General features: G+C 46.0%; 1 protein-coding gene across 1 annotated transcript in view; it reads right to left on the bottom strand.

Moving 5' to 3' along the window:
* Positions 1 to 10,519, bottom strand: part of ITGA5 (integrin subunit alpha 5) — a 79,367-nt gene extending 68,848 nt beyond the window's left edge. The window contains exon 1 of the mRNA XM_015816765.1: positions 10,328 to 10,519. Coding sequence (XP_015672251.1) covers positions 10,328 to 10,473 — 146 coding nt within the window. The 5' untranslated portion in view covers positions 10,474 to 10,519. The remainder of the gene's footprint in view (positions 1 to 10,327) is intronic.
* Between the last annotated feature and the right edge of the window lie 2,831 nt (positions 10,520 to 13,350).

The raw sequence follows: 13,350 nt of genomic DNA, 5'->3' as shown, positions 1-13,350 counted from the left end.
AATTACTAATGTATAAATATACATCATAAATTGACTGATTATTCTTAGTGAAATGGCCAAATGAGCTTCCCTAAATATGCATATAGCCTGGCCTCTTATTTTAACATAACCTTTAGCACTCAGACGTTGGGAATAGCTTTAGTAGGGAAAATATTTGAATATCGGCTTCCTACCACAGCTAATTCTCAACAAACCAGGCCAGAGTCATTTAGATGCTATCAGTTTTCTTCTCCATTTTCTCAGCCCTTGTTACCACCCGCTGGTCACCACCGGTTTTCAAAAGAGGGAGGGAGACAGCTGCGAAGCTACTACATCTTTTCCCAATCCTGTGTCTCCAGATATAGTGAAGACTTCAACACCCATCATTCCCAGCTTACTCACCCATTCCAGATTGCACACCCATACAGAGACATGTTCCTCCTGGAGGAGGAAAGGCTAGGTATCTTTTCATTCTAGCAGAACAGAGCAGTCTTTTGAAAATGGCAAACACACTTGGTGTACAATCTTCGCTTTCAAAGCTTTTTCTATTGAGGTAAAAGGCAGACCCCGATTCATAACAACTATACGTATAGTTGAGCAGGGAGTATTGAGAGGGAAAAAAAAAATATTTTCCTGCATTTAGTTTTCCTGGGTACTTTTTTTTTTTTTTTTTAAACCTCCCAATATTTGGGGATTATTCTGATTTTTAAACCTACATATATTCTACTTGATTTCCCTGACAGAGAAAAAAAAGGTAGCATTGAACTGAACTATAAGAAATAAATTCAATAAGCATCTGCTTTTCCCAGCTGCTAAAAAGAAATTCAGCTCCCTCAGCCTAAAAAAAGGAATTAAAAAGACAAAGCAGCTGGGTAGACCGGAAAGCAGCATGTGTTACAGGAGACCCAGGGCTGTCCATGAGCGTCCTGTTTCCAGGTCAGTCCCTCAGCTACCCTTTCATAATGTGCAGCAGCGCTAGTCCCCAAACTATATTATTATTATTTTTGCCATTTTTTAAATCTTGTTTTCCCACAGAAGTTATTAGGGATCATAGTTTGACACAGTGTGCAACTGTGTCCATCATGTCCTGGATCTTGAAAAGGAAGTAATAACTAAACCCAATTTAACTCTGTGATTGGATGTGTTTAGAATGCAAGTTGCAGACACGATATCCAGGGCTGTTCTCCCAATAGCAGATAAAGCCTACTGGTAGACAAAGGGGACATTTCTTCCCCCTGTGCTCACCCAAACCCAACTTGAAATATCAGGGGAGGTGCACTCCAGAGGAGGTTAGATGGACACAGGGCAGGCTATGTGAGGAGGCAAAAGGGAAGCTATATTTTAGGAGAGAATGGATACCTAGGGAACAAGGACTACGCCGCAAAACGTTGTAGACTACTGATGGTGTGGCCTTATACTGACATTTTTCACTGAGAGATGTTGGCAGCTTTGTGGTACTCCAAGTCCATACTCCCATGCTTGGGGGAGGGATCTTTGGGAAGCCAAGTTGTGGTGATATTGAACAACTGAAACTGAGCTTGCTAGACAAAGCCTCTGTTTGGGCATGGAGGAAAGGCAAAGAGCTCAAGAGAGCAAGCAAGCCCAGAGGGCGCAACCATGTCCAATGGAATCTGTTTGGGTTAGTTTGGGCATAGCTGCCTCTTAAGGATGAAGCCAGCCTATTCAGACATCTGACATGAAGAAGGCAAGAAAGGTGATAGAGGTCAGAGGCTGAAGTCAGGAGAGGCCAGTAGAGGAGCAGAGGTCAGGGAGAAGTCCTTTCCTGACCTCCTACATAGACAGATCAGTCACAGCTAAGAGGTCTCTTGGGAGATGTGAGAAGCCCATTCCCTCTGTACCCATTGCTCTAGTTTTCCCAGCCTGCTTGCTTCTCAGCCACTTCCTTGAAGATGTGAACAACCACAACGCCCACCATCCCCAGCCAGAATTGCCATTGGCCCTGTTGATGAGAGTTATCTCGCAGGACAGGCTAGATAAAGGCCCAGCATACGTCATTCCAGGAAAAGTGCATGCCCCAAATGCTGCCATTTCTCCGGTGGCATCCCTCTCCTTCTTTGCTTTGAAGTGGCCACTTAATATGAAAGGAAAATGAGTCAAAGCACTCTCAAATGAGGTTGCTCTTAGCAAAAGTTAATGATGGTTTTTTTTTTAAAGTAGCAAATGCAAATGGAAAGTATTTAGGGCCAATGAGGTCCTATATAGCTAGCTTATTCTCCTCAGTTTATATGCTTCTTGGTCTTGTCCTTCCACAGATAGGATTTCTATGCTGGGATGGGTCTATGCTCTTCAGCCTGTCTTTGATAAAACCACACAGAGGAGGGGGGTAGAGGGAAAGAGGGCACAAAGCCAACTCTGGCCTGATACCATTTGGGGTCATGCCAGTGGAGCATAGGAGGAACACACCCCAGTGGATCAGCAAAGACAAAACCAGCAGCAGATGGTCCCTGTCCTCCTTCCAATTCTACCCTGGAATCAATGTAAGGACTTGCCCTACCACATCATTCACGCTTTCCATGGCAGGGATGGATGCCGCTCTAAACCAACATAAGAGCTTTCCTTTTAATCCTTTGTTTAGTTCTCCCCTCTCACCCTGCCAATCTCTATAGTCACCTTGAACCTCTCTACTCACATTCTGTATCTGGTTTCTACCTCCCACTCAACCCCCATGAGTAGGATGGGGAATGGGTTTGAGAGAACTCAAGCAGCAAACCACACATCCAAAGAGTCCCACTGGCCAGAACTGGAAGCCAGAGTACTATCCAGTTAAGAACCAGGAACTGATATGCCTTTATGAATATATATGTGCAATGGCAATCAGACACACATGCATCAATTCCTAATTCACAATGAATGTAGATGGCTTATACACCCAATTCTGAACACAGATATTGACTCTGTGGCCTGGTTCAAACTATCATATAATTAAGACAGAATTCAAATTACTCCTTTACTCTTCCTATCAGTGACCCACGCAATCCGCCTAGGTCATAGATATTTCACCCTAGTTTCTCATTTCCCTTAAACCAGTCAACTAGTTATTACCTTCAAAACAATTCAAGAGTTTTAAATCGGATTTAGAATGCTTAAACCAAGTGTAACTTCTGAGTTTATAGTAAAACATATAACATGCCATGCCATGATAGGGTACTTGCCAATACATGTCCCTATGTGATACACTGCTTTCTCTCCTGGCTATCATCTCCTCTTCTGTACAATGAGTTAATTAACAGCTCTTGATTCCATCTACGAGGTAGTTCCTATAATTTGAACCCATCCATTCCATCCTTCCCATACAAACCTAATCATTACCACCATCCCATCTCAGAGCTAGCAATTATATGTAACCGGGGAGGGAAACAGAGGCGTTTTTACCTTTGCAAAGGCAATCCACAGAAAAGCAAAACACAATGATGATCAGGGAATAGAAAACAGCTGTATGCAAGAGCCATCGTTCTTGAAGCAGTCCTAGCCTTATCACTATTATACTGTTATCTCACGCAACGTGTCTCTGAGCAAAGAAAAGGAGGCTTAACTACATTCAGAGTATTTTTGGAGTACTTAATTACACGCTGATTACATCTTCAAAACAACTCCACTGGGTCAGATCGAAGTTGATCGAAGTTCCAATTGGCCCATTGTTTTGTTCTTTTAAATGCTGGTTAACCAGATGCCTTTGGACTCTTACAAGCATGATCACCTTCGTTTGTTCTAACATCTCGTTCTCGAGGTATACCTCTATTAAACAGGGAGAGTTTTATTTGGGTCTCTCTCATAATTACCCACCACCCAATGACCTGAGCTTTAAGAGCAAGCCTGCCAGATCTTCAGCAGTTTTACAGAAGATGTGAACCCCCCCCCCCCAAATTTCCATTCTAAACATTCACAATGCAGGATTTATTCATACAGACATGCCAGTGCATCTAACAAGGCTAATTCCAACATCAGGAATATGTGCCAAGGAGGATAAGCTGGGCAACAGAAATGCACTTCCAGTAAATATCCACATGATTCTCTCTACACCATCATCTTGTTCATTTTTTGGGTAAGCTCTCCGAGATAGAAATATGTCACTTAATAGGAAACAAACCACTAGTATTCAACAAGCATGAAGGAGTAGCAGTTGTAGAAGCCAGTTTGGTGGAATGGTTAAAGGCACTGGAATTGGGGTGGGGAAACCCGAGTTCTAGTCCCGCCTGAGTTCTAGGCACAAAATCAGCACAGTGACCTTGGGCCAGTCACTCTCTTGCAATCCTAGGAAAAAGATACGGACCATGGTCAAAGGACCAGAACAACAATAGAATTAAATACAGGATCTGACATTTTAGAGTAATGGCAAACTGCTTACTGGGCAAGAAAAGGATTTGTAGCAGAGTTAAAATAGGTATTACAAAAACCCAGGATCCATTAAGTGCCAGCAAAGAGACAGATCAACCAGGGATCTCTTGGATTTCTACAATCCAGACATGGTAGGAGTAGATTGGAAGTACCAACACACCCTCTAATACTAAAGGGGGACATGTCTATATTCTGGAATATGCTGCTCAGGCATTCCTCTTGCTATTCCTGGAAGGTTACCAGTTCATGCAGCTTCCTATTGTCTGGGCTAGGGGTGATCAGCTGGGCTGCTGAGAATAGATCACTGCTATTTCACTAATAATAACAGCAAAAAAATTAGCAATACTGAGCCGAGGACAGGGCAGCTATGTCAAGCTTGGACTGAGGGAGCATTCGCTCCTCTCCTACCTCATTCCTCCTCAAAATGACTGGCTATTTGCAGTGGGACACCAGCAATCTTCAGCCAGGGGCACAGACAAAATAAGATTGGACTGTAGGTGTCTCTTTTCCATAAGCAAAACAAGGTGGTAGGCATGGAGGAAGGCTAACTTCCTACCCTTCTTGTTTGAAACCCTCTAGGGCAGGGGTCTTCAAACTTGGCCTTTTTATTCCTCAGCCACGCTGGCTGAGGAATTCTGGGAGTTGAAGTCCACAAGTCATAAAAGGGCCAAGTTTGAAGACCCCCCTGCTCTAGGGTTCCCTTCACAACCCACAGCAGTGGTGTTGCTAGTTCCAGTCCACTACGCTAGTAGACCTAACCACCGCTTCTGTTCATTTGGCTGCAGTTTGCAGTTTGATTGTGGAAGACATTCTTTTTTTTCTTTTCTTTTTGCCTCATACAATTTCTCCCCTTTCCTCTCCCCCTCCAAGAAGGCTTAAGAGACCATTCCAATTTTACAATGAATCTGATTGTACTTAGTGCTAAAATAGCTACCACATTCAGCTACGTTTAACTGTTCAAATAGGCCAGAGATGGAAAGGAAAGGAAGCAATAAATTGGATCTGCCTGTCCATAGATGCATATTTACATGCCTGTCCATCAAGATGCACACGTACACCCGTATGCACGTATGTACACACACACACACACACACACACACACACACACACACACACACACACACAGGCGCTTAAGAATGAGAAAAAGAGTTTGAGGAATTGCAATACTTGTGGTTATTTTTTAAAAAATGCATTTGCATTGCCTTCTCTAGAGACCAAAAAAAGAGGCAGTGTGGTTCACCAGGCATAGGAACCATAAAACAGACACTTAATGCCTAAGAATCTAGTCTCAGGAGCTTGGCAGGAAGTTCCCGCCAGGGCAGCTTATAGCAAACCCACCTCCTGGCCCTTCCTGCAATAAAAAGGCAAATAATGTTGCTTCCTGGCCTGGAAGAAGCTTTCCTCTGCAACCCATAAAAATGTCACATTTGCAAGAGCTACTGCCTGTTACATTTTGCAATGATGGGCCTGCTTGGGGGGACAAGGACATACGTATTTGGCACAGATAAGTTGTTCGGCATAATAACCATTGTTGAAGGGAGGCTCACAGACGGGGCCCTTCCCTTAAAAAAACCCAAGTTCAGTCTTTTGAATCTCAGGTTGGGAGAAATAAAGACCACGGCTTTTGATCTGAATGAGTAATTGTCAATCGGAGAAGGCTGAACTGAGCAAGGCAGACAACTTGGGCTCCTGCACGCTGAACGGGTGGGGTAAGGGAGACGCATGCCATCAGATCAACAAAACCCTTCTGAATCTCTGATTAATGAAAAAGAGGCAGCAAAAAGGCTTGGCTAAGCGCAGAGGGCAGAGATTCCAAAATCAGCATCATAAGAAAAGCCCGGAAGGTTCAAGTGTTGGGAGTAGCTGGCAAATCTTGCTTGGGTTTGGAAGCTAAGCAGATTCAGACCTGGTTTTTATTTGAAGGAGGACTACAGGGAATCCCATGCTACAATTCGGACTAAAGAAACATTTCGGAAGAAAAGAATGGCAAACCACTTCTAGACAATTATATGGAGCTGTTGGAGAAGTCAAAAGACAAGCTTGAAGTAAGAAAAAGTTGACCCAATATCAAAGTAGAGAACTTCAGGAGTCTGGGGAGGGTGGGGTAAGCAGGTCTATTAAATTACAGAGAACTTCATCTTATCCTGATCAACCATCACACAACTGTTCTGCAGTTCAAACCGAGAGGCAGATATTGACTGTACATATTTGCAGTCTTCTCTGTCAATATTCTAATCTGGTTGGGAATTCATAAGAATTGTCCTTCAATAATTGTCCTTCAGGAGAACTTCAGCTTTGGAAAGACTGTTTCTCCACAGGGAAAAAAATGCAGTGTTGGCTGGGCAGATGCATCCAACAGTGGAGGAACAATTAACACTTCACTCTCTTGTTTACCGGTCTGATCAGAACAAATCACTTATACAACAATTGACAATAACTTCAGCTGAGGGGTGGAAATACCAGCACCACAATTGGCTTCAAAGCAACAAATAATCCTAGCCAAATCCCTTGTATGTGGAAAATACGCTATCCACAGAGACTCGTTGGAGTATGTTTCTCTGCCCAGATCATTTGCTACACACCCATGCATGGGTGTGACTCTGCAGTGTGTGAGTGCACACACACACAGGCGCCAAACATTGGTGATGATCCATGTCTTGGTCTGCGTCCTGTGCAAATGTTTCCAGCTAGGAAGTTGTATTGCATCTGGGCCAGTTTTGCTGGCAAAGCTCCCATAGAAAAATCTTCCCATCAGACCTCAGGGCATTGACCTCAAAATATCTTGCTAATGCTCTGGAAGTGCCTGCAACAGGCCGTAGAGTTACAGGCTTAGTGCTGGTTGGAGCATCACATACTGCAACTGACTTCTTTCAACCAGAGGACTCTAGCGAGAAGCTCTGAGGAACTAACTACACAACCTGGCCCAGCCTGGGAAAGGAACTGTAGCTTGAGCTCTTGGGAGAAAGGATAAGGCCTGGGGGATGGCATCAAGGACTGGACCAGGTCCAGAACATAATACCAAAAAAGGACCGCTTGCCCAGGATGACCAGGTTCTTTCTGATCAGCCAAGGAGAGAAGGGAGTGCAGCCAGCAAGGAAGCCGTTGGCTTCTTTGAAGCTCGTTGCAAACATGACTCAATGGGAACTTTTCTTGTGGCAAAAAGGAGCCTTGGGAAAGGCACAAAAGAAATATTTCAGACAAAATTGGACATCTGTCCCTTAGGCACATACAAGAATCTGGCAGGGATGCGTTGCTGCCATTCATAGCAACATCTTTGAGACGACTGGAGTTAGCCAAGGAAGTGATGAACACAGATGGATTCCCCCCCCCCGATATAGGTTTCTTTCTCTTTCTTTCTTTCTTTCTTTCTTTCTTTCTTTCTTTCTTTCTTTCTTTCTTTCTTTCTTTCTTTCTTTCTTTCTTTCTTTCTTTCTTTCCTTCCTTCCTTCCTTCCTTCTTCCCTTTCTTTCTTTCTTTCTTTCTTTCTTTCTTTCTTTCTTTCTTTCTTTCTTTCTTTCTTTCTTTCTTTCTTTCTTTCTTTCTTTCTTTCTCAGGACACACGAAGAAAGACACCAGCCACTCCCATCTCCCCAAAGAGTAAATCAGGAGGTGGAGGAGACTGCATATATACAGCACCAATGTCAAGATCCTGTAGGAATCTGCTTCCCCTCCCCCCTTGATCTTTCTTCTTGAGCAACAGCCCCTAGAATCATTCAGAGCACAGTGGTAGATCAGACCTATTCAACCTACTGTGCTTGAGACAATGCTACTATTACATGTAGGAATGTCTGCCCACTGACCAAAAGGGGTTGTTCAGGACAGGGACTCCCTCAAGGTGGAGAAACCCTCAGCACTGGGCAAACCATAATGAGCAGAAGGAATCAGCCTGGATCTAGATCTCCTGGACCACAATTGTTATCATTCCCAGCTAACACCCCATTTTGCAGTAGATGAACATCTGTGCTTTCCCTCCCGCCACTTCATTCTGTACAGTAAAGTCTGAGGTGAGGATTTGTGACTGGTTTTCCCAGCTCATCTTAACCTCACTGTCTGGTTTCCAAATTTTGCTGGCTCATTTTAAACTATAGGCATAATGATTGTATTAGTAGGGTGTGACCTGAAGATCATCACTGCAGATTAGTTACGGCTTTAAAAACAATGCTCAAAACTTAATTCTTTTCTTCACAAAACCCATTCTTCCCCCCCCCCCCACACCATTCTAGAATGTTGAGAGCGTTTTTTAAAAAAAATCTTTCAGCCACACTTTGCAATATGTCTCTTTGTCAGCAGAGCAGAGGAACAAGGCTGCCAGTCTGCTGATTAATATAAGTGCTGAGCCTGCACCTCCAGAAGTTTTCAGCCCTTTTATGTGTATAATAAGGCCCTAATAAATTAAGAGACTCACCAGCTAGCAATTATGCACAAGTCTCTTGGAGAGTTAATCCTGAAGAAGTTCTATTAAATCTACTTAATCTCTTCTCTGTGATAATCGTGTGTGTGTGTGTGTGTGTGTGTGTGTGTGTGTGTGTATAGCGCACTTATCAACCACCCAACCCATTTGCCCAGTATCAGCTTTTCAATCTGGAAATGCGAGATCTGGGTGTAATACACACACACACTGTCCCTTTGCTGGCAGATACCAGCTGACTTTCATAAGTGTGTAAAAACCACGTGCCAAGGCAGAACTAGCCATTCAGGACCTGGTAGACTTTCACCAGCATCCTTTCTTTCTTGCAGGCCACCCCAAAAAAGGAGATGGGGAGCCCACAGCCAATCCTCAACCTACCACTGGCATCTTAGCTTAAAGAGGAAGGAGGGCCCCCGTGGATTTCTGCCAGACCCCTTCAGCTTTGTTGGCTTATACAAAGAGAAGAGACAAGTTGGCTGTTCCGTTCAGGATGAGGCTTCTTGTTCAACACATCCCAAGGAGAGGAAGGAGAACCTGGAATAGGATTGCCCCCCCCCCCCAAATCTGATCTGCAGCAGTTCCCTTGCCGGATTCCCCCCCCTCCCTGATGCTGTACGTGAGGAGGGGGGAGCTTCCGGCTGGCTATTTGCCAAAACCCTTTGACCAAACACACACCTGGTGGAGCTGAGGTCAGAGCCCCCCCCTTTCTTTTACCACTCCCTTCGAGGCTAAATAGCAACTTTTTTTTTATAGACCGGCCCCCACAAAGGGGGGCGGGTTCTCTCCCCCCAGTCCGGCTCTCCCCGCCCAAACCCGATCCCCCTTCTTTCTCTTCCACACCCCCCACCCCACCCCTGGAAACAAGAGCGGCGGGGCTGAGCTCCGATTACAGGAAATGCTTGGTTCCGAGCCTGTTGGGGGCGAGGACGAGTAGAGAGGGAAAGGGGGGGGGAAACGCGCACGGAAAATCCGCCAGGTTCCCCCCTGCGGGAAAGTTGGACCGCGGCGCGCGTCCCCCCTCCCGTGGAAAAAGCGGCCGCCGCTCAAGCCAAGGGGTGTGTGTGTGGGGGGGGGGAAGCGTGCGGGGTGGAGACCCCACTAACGGGAGCGAGTTGGAGGAAGCGCGCTCAACAGGCGCGGACGGTGGGTCTGCAATCACTTAGTGGGGCTAGCGAGAGGGAGCGGGCGCCAGGCCAGGCCAAGTGGAGAAGGGGGCGTGATTTGGAAAGGGAGAAACGCGGCTCTCGCAGCCAATTCAAGCCAAGCCAAGGCAATTCTATTTCCCCGGGCTAAATTGTCCCAAGTGTTCCCGAAGGGTCCAACATCTTGCACCGTGCCTGCCGCCGTAATGCAACCCCCGCCCACTCCCCAAGTACGACCACACTAAACTTTCCACTCAGGATCCCCCAATTACTCTCTCTCTCTGTGTGTGTGTCTTTGTGTGTGTGTGTGTAGGAAAGCTGACGCGGTGGGGTTGATATGACCCAGCTGGGCTCCCCTTTTCTCTCAGAAGGGCGCAATGCTCCCCCCCCCCTCCACCCCCCGGTGCGCTCCGGGTCGCGCCGCCTTAAAAATCGGACCCACCTCTGTTCTTCCGGGAGGTAAAAGTCCACGGAGAAGCCAAAAAAGCTGCCCGGGGGGCCGACCAAAACCGTCGGCGCCTTGGAGTCCAGGTTGAAACCCCAAGCGCAGAGCCCGCTGGAAAGGAAGAGCAGAGCCCGACAAAGCATGGCTAGGCCCGGGGGGAAGAGACGGGGGTCCGGATGCACGCAAGGCCACGGGGTCCCAAACCGTCGTCAAGTTAGCCGGGGTCGCCAAGAGCGTTTTGGCTCCGATCTTTTCTCCAAGCCGCTCGGAACGTGAGTGCCGCGGAGACTCCCTGCCTTTCTCGCCTCTTCCCCGCGAGTGACTCACAAAAGGAGGAGTTTCTCGCCCTCCCCCCTCGACGGTACGCGCGCGGGGAGCGGGAGGGGGGGGGCAGGATGGATCTCATTAAACTGCCAGCGCTGGGAATTTTGGAGAAGAGCCAGGAAGAGCTGTGATGAATATTTCGATATGGATGGGAGGGGGAGGAGGGGGAAGAGAGGAGGAGATTGTGTGTGTGTGTGTGTGTGTGTGTGTGTTTGTGGGGAGGGGGTGTTGAAAGCCAAAGCGGCGAATTTTCCCAAAATGTTAACCGCTCTGTCTGAGACTTGCGTTGAACTTCTTGTTCTTCGGGCTGTACGCTGCGGATGATGTCACGTTGGGGTTTTCCTTCCTGCAAGGGAATCGAGCGCGCGGTGCCAAAGGCGAAGGGTTGGTTGTGATTGGTTGCCCCGCGTTACCATATAAAAAAAAAAACACACCGAAATTATGCTCAGCCGAAGAAGGAGGAAAAAAAATAATGTACCCAGTTGGGTGTGGGACTCTCTTCCCTCCTTCCCTCCACCCTACCACAAAGGGGACTATTGAAAAGGATCCAGGGACCAGAAATCCAAATGGGTGGGGTTCATGGGTGAGGTTCTGGAATTGCCCGTACAGGTAGTCCTCGACTTATGACCACAACGGAGCCCAAAATTTCTGTTGCTAAGTGAGAGATTGGTTGTGAGTTTTGTTCCATTTTACGATTTTTCTCGCCACAGTTGTTAAGTGAATCGCTGCGGGTGTTAAGTTAGTATGGCTTTGCTTGTCAGAAGGTTGCAAAAGGGGATTACGTGACACACACACACACACACACACACCCCGACACTGCAACCGTCATAAATATGAGTCAGTTGCAAAGATATTGCATGGCCAACCCTCCAATCATGATGTTCAGATGATTTCAGAAGTAAAAAAAAAAAGCACAATAGATTGAGTTCTTGAAAATGCTTAGGCATAAGCGATCATCACTCTGAATTGCAGACCATGTTGATGGAAGCTTTGTTAATTCATTACGTTTGTATGGTTTCCATTTTCTTAAAAGCTTAAAGCAGCCTGCTGGAGGCCTCTTCTCAAGTTATTGCCATAATAACCCTGTTGTGTGGATTAAGCAGGGAAAGTGACTGGCCCAAGATTATCCGGTGATAATCTGTAGTCAGCCTGGATCTCCCAGATCCAACAAGACCTATAATATTTAGAGCAGAGGTCCCCAACCTTTTGGGCACCAGGGACCAGTTCCGTGAAGAAAAGTTTTTCTGCGGACCGGAGTGTGTGTGGGTGGGTTTGTGTGCTGCCTGCATCCCATGGATGGGGCTTTGCTTGTTTGTGCAGACCGGTTGCTGGCATGCCGTGGCCCAGTACTGGTCCACAGACCAGGGGTTGGGGACCTCTGTATTAGAGGTTACAATTTGTCTTCTTCTGACTCAAATAACAGACTAGCAGAGTTGGAAGGGGCCTTGGAGGTCTTCTAGTCTAATCCCCTGCTCAGCAATTTTTGCTGGTAAGAAATAACACCTACATCCCTGAGATACTGGAGTCTGACAATCCCAAACAAGTGAAAGGGAGAAAACATCTTGCACATTCTCAAGGTCCCCGTAGCTTCCATTCTATGGTTTTGTCCAATTAATAGCAAGCTGATTTGTGAATATGCCTGGCTAGTCCTTCAGTTAACCTTTTGATGGCTGGAGGCTATACTTCACTTCTTTAGGGGTGGATGTGAAAACAAAGACTACAGTGGGTGGGGTAATGATGCAAAATGGCAGGGTGGGGTTGCATAGGAACAAAGCAAGGATTTTCTCTTATTTCCCTGGAGTTGGGGGGGGGGAAAACTTTCTAAAAGCAGAGTTCAGCCAGTTTTAGCATTTGCGCTAATTTTGCACTCCAGTTAGGACCGAAGAGTACGGAAAAGTTACTCAATGAGCTACATGCAGCCCGGTGGCCATGGGTTGCCCGCCTCTGCTTTAACAACTTTGCTTATCCGTTGTAGGAGAACCTCACACCACTATGAAATTTAAGAAGGTTGAACTGGTCACCTGTGTACAACCTCCCCTTCAAATCTCCTTGTTGGGCAGGGAATCTTGAGAAGTTGATGAACTATGACTTCCAACAGCTGTAGACAACAGAGCAATAGTGACACATGGTAGGAGTTGCATTTGATCAACATCTGGAAGGGCACAAGCTGAGCATCTCGGTGTACCGAAAAGGGCAGGTGGGTGATGACAGGGCTCATGGGCTATTACTTACCACGAGGAGCTGGATTTTTATTTCAGCAAAAGGTATCACGAGGAAGAAAAAAAATGGAGACAGAGCAGTGCTTCGTTTATTTAAGAAACCCTATAAAGCTGCTCAACTCACAATGGGAAGCTTATAGAAAAAAAAGAAAGAAAATTAATTAAAAAATAAGAAGGAAAGAGAGAAAAAGAAGGAAGGGAAGGAAAAGGAAAGAAAGAGAAAGAAAGAAAGGAAGAAAAAGAAAGGAAGAAAGGAAGAAAAAAAACAGAAAGGAAGGATCTTACATTTAACATTATACTCTTAGCTACTTACAACAGGATGTGCAACTTGATCTATCAGTCAAGGATGAGGCTTATGGATTTCATTAAGCCTTCCCCCCCCCGCCCCACCCCTGCCATCTAATTCCTTCTCTGTACTTCTGAGATGGTCATAAGACCTCATACATCACCATGGCTGCTGAAGATTAGAGGTTTTTG

The sequence above is a fragment of the Protobothrops mucrosquamatus genome, unplaced genomic scaffold (genome assembly GCF_001527695.2).
Source record: "Protobothrops mucrosquamatus isolate PMUCROS unplaced genomic scaffold, P.Mucros_1.0 scaffold492, whole genome shotgun sequence".
Classification (NCBI taxonomy): Eukaryota; Metazoa; Chordata; class Lepidosauria; order Squamata; family Viperidae; genus Protobothrops; species Protobothrops mucrosquamatus.
The sequence above is the reverse complement of the archived record's forward strand: the minus strand, read 5'-3'. Positions and strand labels throughout refer to the sequence as shown.